Raw genomic sequence first — 5,000 nt, 5'->3', positions numbered from 1 at the left:
GCTTCAGAGTTTCCCCTCAACACATCTAAGGTGTTTAAAGTATGGAACCCAGAAAAGAGAGGACATAAGTGCAGGAGATGAAGGAGAGTGACGTAAGAACTGTGGAGGAGGGAGAGATGAACAGCTGCTCAACAAAAGACTGAGAAACAAAAGGAGAAGAAGAACGAGAGAATGATAAAAGGAGGAGAGAAGCAGGAGAATAAAGAGCAGCGAGACGGAGAAGAAATCACCAGGAGGAGAGAGAAAGAAGGATGGAGGAGAAGGGCATTTTGGGTAATATATACACCCGCAGAGGAGAGTTTAAACTGGTCTACATCTTTTATATATTCCTGCACTCGTCTCCATCACTTAACATCAAAGACTGATAGAGGGCAGAGAGGAAGAAGACAAATGTTGATGTTGCCTTCAGGTGCTCCTCTGAAGCTCAGACTCATTTTGAGTTTGGGATTCTGAAGAAGAAGAAAAAGCAGAAGAAGAAGAAGAAGAAGAAGAAGAAGAAGAAGAAGAAGAAGAAGAGGCAGAAGGAGAAGAAGCAGCAGAAGCAGAAGCAGAAGAGGCAGAAGAAGAAGATGAAGAGGCAGAAGAAGAAAAGGCAGAAGAAGAAGATGAAGAGGCAGAAGAAGAAGAGGCAGAAGAAGAAGAAGAAGAAACAGCAGCAGAAGAAGAAGAAGCAGAAGAAGAAGCAGAAGAGGAGACAGAAGAAGAGACACAAGCAGAAGAAGAGGCAGAAGAAGAAGCAGCAGAAGAAGAAGAAGAGGCAGAAGAAGAAGCAGAAGCAGCAGAAGAAGCAGAAGAAGCAGAAGAAGAAGCAGACGTTTGGTGTTTTGAAGTCACGAGAGAGCAGAAAGAGAGAGAAGAAAGAGGATGTGAAGAAGATGATGAAGATGAACCTGTCCTGGATTAATAAAGCGCTGCTGTGTGTTTTGCATCCAGCACATGGCTCCACACAGTCTGACCCTCTGGGCTTTAAAGGCACAGTTCACTCATTTGGTTCCCAGTCTGCTCCCAGTTGGCACATTAACAACAACTGGAACAACCGGAGCAGCAGATCCTCGGCTGCAGCGGGACGACTAAACTCCCCCCCAAGCTCCTGTAAACACAATATTCACCTGTTTTTATTTCCATCAGCTGCTGCTCCTTTTTAAAGCCGCCTGGTCTGCTGGCCGTCTGCCAGCTGATGGAGATGATGAATATATCCGGCTGATTCAGGCCAGAATACGGAGAGTTCAGGCTGCATCAGAGGGGACTTTTGAAATGGAGGCAGGTTTTTTTATTGATCACTTCTTCCTGAATGTCAGAAGAACCAAGGAGCTGATTGAAGGTTCTGAAGGAACCTCTGCATGTATATCACACTGGACTGATTGACTCAAAGGCTCCTGTATCACTAAGGAACGACTCCCTAAACTGATATCTTCTTTTCTTTTATAATTTCTTGTATTTGAACGCAACATTTCACTTAAATCCCCATTTAGTCTTATTTTAAGATAATGTTAACTAATTTTTAACCAAAAACAAGCCACTCTTATCCTGAAACTCTTATTTTTATCCTTATTTTTAATGGTGTCCTGCTTATTTCAACTTGATTAGTAGAAGCTGCACCTGAATAACAGTAAGTCCATCAGATTTTAGCCAAAGTAAAAGTAAAAAGAACGTCACCAAATGAGTTTGCAAGTCGACAAAGAACAAATGTATCAGCTCCAGTATCTGTATTAGACGACATTAATATCTAATATAATAATCTGACACCTGATTTGTTATCGAGCTATTGAACGGGTGCCATCGTGACACATCAGGCCCAATTAAAAGGGCTGCTAGCGGCCTTCAGGAGGCTGTTATCACCTAAACTTAAACCCAACCAGCATCGTTTGGGAGTTTTGATCCATCTGAAGGTGTCAGCGGTAGAAATAAGAACTAATAAAGGGCCATTTAACGGGCTGATTAACAGTCAAAGTGGATTTTTAGATGCTGAAAAACATCTTGTTAAAGACGGCTTTGACAAAAATGGACGGCAGCTGTTGGAGTGGAGGATTTTTTAGTGAAATCTGAACTACATAAGTTGCCATGACACGATTACAATTACCAATAAAATCATCAACCACTCAGTGAATCAGTAAATATTCTTGAAACTCCAAATTCAGGCTTCTGTCTGTACGTTTGACCACTTTTGTGTGAAACATGAGAGACACGATACAACAGATTTGTCTTAAATCACTTGTTGATGCCCCTTCAGACCGAACCTGTTGGTACCAGCGGCTCCGTCGTGTTGGGACAGAGAGGAAGTGACAGTGTGAAATCAGGTCACATGACGCCGCCCGCTGTCAGCCACACAGGAGTTTGAACTTCCTGTTAGAGAGCTGAACTGCTTCCTGTCCAACTAATGCACTGACAAGCAGCATCAAGAGCCGGGCTGACATTCTGCCTGCAAAGGTCAGCACACACACACACACACACACTTATACGGACAAACACACACACACACACACAAACACACACTTATACGGACAAACACACACACTCACACACACACAAACACACTCAACGTCTTGCTATCATTGCCAAGTCCAAAAGGTCAACTTCATGCTGATTGGTGATAGAACTATCAAATGAACCAATCAATAGCCAAGAGGAGGAGGAGGAGGGGGAGGAGGAAGGGGAGGAGGGGGAGGAGGGCTCCAGGGAGAGGGAGAGAGCATAAACCAAGATGCCGACACACAAGAGAGAGAGAGAGAGAGAGGGAGGGAGGGATGGGAGGACGGGGAGAACAGGGGGAGGGAGGTGGTGCAGACAGGTCAACATGTCAATAAAAGAAAGAGAGAGGAAAAGGGAGGGAGAGGAGAGCCGAGGGGTGAGTGAGGGGAGAGAGGAGAGGAGGGGAGGCGAAGGGAGAGAGAGAGAGAGTTGAGGGAAGAGGAAGGTTCAGAAAGGTCAACATATGTCAATACTGGAAAGAGAGGGGGATCAGTAGATAAGAGTGGAGAGAGAAAAGTGTCTCCCCTGTTTAAAACTGTACTCTGTTTATATAAGATGCTGATGTTTTATTAACTAAGATATAATATTCCAATTATTGTCACCGTGCGTAATGATTCATTTCATTTTGGATTAATTATTCTTTTGCAGTAATTGTGGCAACATTTATATCCCAGCTGACAATGCAATTAATCAGCCTGTTGTCGTGGTGATTTTGTACATTTATTGTTAATAATTCATTTTTATCTAAAAGGAATAAAAAAAGTAGATCTTTGTGGAAACGTCAGGAATGCTCCTTTACTCCGAGTCGGCAGCTGGCAGGCTGAGCACCGGCAGGGGAGCAGAGAGAGCGGATAAAACAGACTCGTTCTGTAGCTAACAGGTGGTGTCTGTTAGCGGGCGTAGATAAGAAGGACACACTAGCTAGAAAGTGTTCAGTAGTTTTAAACATGCACCACATTTTTATATATTTTGGGTTCAAAATGACGGAAGTTTTGGTGATCCTTTGGGACACCTGCACCTGATCACAGTAGGTCCTCTAAAAGAGCTTGTTTGATCCACTGACAGGCTCAGAGTGTTATTCTAAGTGTGTGACAGCATTATGGAAAGGATCCCTACAGAGAGAGACCTGGAAGATCCTTTTGGTTTAACCACAAACAGCTGTTATATCGCTCTCTGCACACACACCAGACTACATTCACTAAAACAGGAATTTTAGCTCACAGAACACAGGTGTTGCTGCCTTCATCAGTTAGTTTGTTTGTCTTATTTATTACACAAATATTGTGTTGGATCTGAACTAAGCCTTTAAAACTCACACAGTAACACAAACAAACTAACTGATCAAGTCAGCAGTAAACAAGGAACCCCTTTGTTCTGAGAGGTAAAATTACTGTTTTTGTTAATGAAGTCTGGTGTTTTTTGAACAGAGCAATATATCACAGTAGGTCCACTAAAAGAGCTTGTTTGATCCACTGACAGGCTCAGAGTGTTATTCTAAGTGTGTGACAGCATTATGGAAAGGATCCCTACAGAGAGAGACCTGGAAGATCCTTTTGGTTTAACCACAAACAGCACACACACCAGACTACATTCATAAAAATAGGAATTTTAGCTCACAGAACACAGGTGTTGCTGCTGTACTGCTGCTTTGATCAGTTAGTTTGTTTGTCTTATTTATTACACAAATATTGTGTTGGATCTGAACTAAGCCTTTAAAACTCACACAATAACACAAACAAACTAACTGATCAAGTCAGCGGTAAACAGGGAACCTTCTTGTTCTGAGAGGTAAAATTACTGTTTTTGTTAATGAAGTCTGGTGTTTTTTGAACAGAGCAATATATCACAGTAGGTCCACTAAACGAGCTTGTTTGATCCACTGACAGGCTCAGAGTGTTATTCTAAGTGTGTGACAGCATTATGGAAAGGATCCCTACAGAGAGAGACCTGGAAGATCCTTTTGGTTTAACCACAAACAGCACACACACCAGACTACATTCATAAAAATAGGAATTTTAGCTCACAGAACACAGGTGTTGCTGCTGTACTGCTGCTTTGATCAGTTAGTTTGTTTGTCTTATTTATTACACAAATATTGTGTTGGATCTGAACTAAGCCTTTAAAACTCACACAATAACACAAACAAACTAACTGATCAAGTCAGCGGTAAACAGGGAACCTTCTTGTTCTGAGAGGTAAAATTACTGTTTTTGTTAATGAAGTCTGGTGTTTTTTGAACAGAGCAATATATCACAGTAGGTCCACTAAAAGAGCTTGTTTGATCCACTGACAGGCTCAGAGTGTTATTCTAAGTGTGTGACAGCATCATGGAAAGGATCCCTACAGAGAGAGACCTGGAAGATCCTTTTGGTTTAACCACAAACAGCCGTTATATCGCTCTCTGCACAGGGATGATAGAAGATGAAAAGCTGCAGGTAGGAAAAGAGATGGGAAACGATGAAGAAGAGGTGAGGTCCTCCAAAAAGGAGCCAGCGAGCGCTCTCATTGGTCTGTGAGAGTCATGTGATCCA

The 5,000-nt window shown here is 42.4% G+C and overlaps 1 protein-coding gene across 1 annotated transcript in view; it reads right to left on the bottom strand.

The window, feature by feature from the left end:
* Positions 1-5,000, bottom strand: part of LOC139212420 (neuronal PAS domain-containing protein 3) — a 294,675-nt gene that overhangs the window by 105,326 nt on the left and 184,349 nt on the right. Inside the window, exon 6 of the mRNA XM_070842965.1 lies at positions 928-951. Within this exon, the coding sequence (XP_070699066.1) occupies positions 928-951 (24 nt within the window). The remainder of the gene's footprint in view (positions 1-927; positions 952-5,000) is intronic.

The sequence above is a fragment of the Pempheris klunzingeri genome, chromosome 13, assembly GCF_042242105.1.
Source record: "Pempheris klunzingeri isolate RE-2024b chromosome 13, fPemKlu1.hap1, whole genome shotgun sequence".
Classification (NCBI taxonomy): Eukaryota; Metazoa; Chordata; class Actinopteri; order Acropomatiformes; family Pempheridae; genus Pempheris; species Pempheris klunzingeri.
The sequence above is the reverse complement of the archived record's forward strand: the minus strand, read 5'-3'. Positions and strand labels throughout refer to the sequence as shown.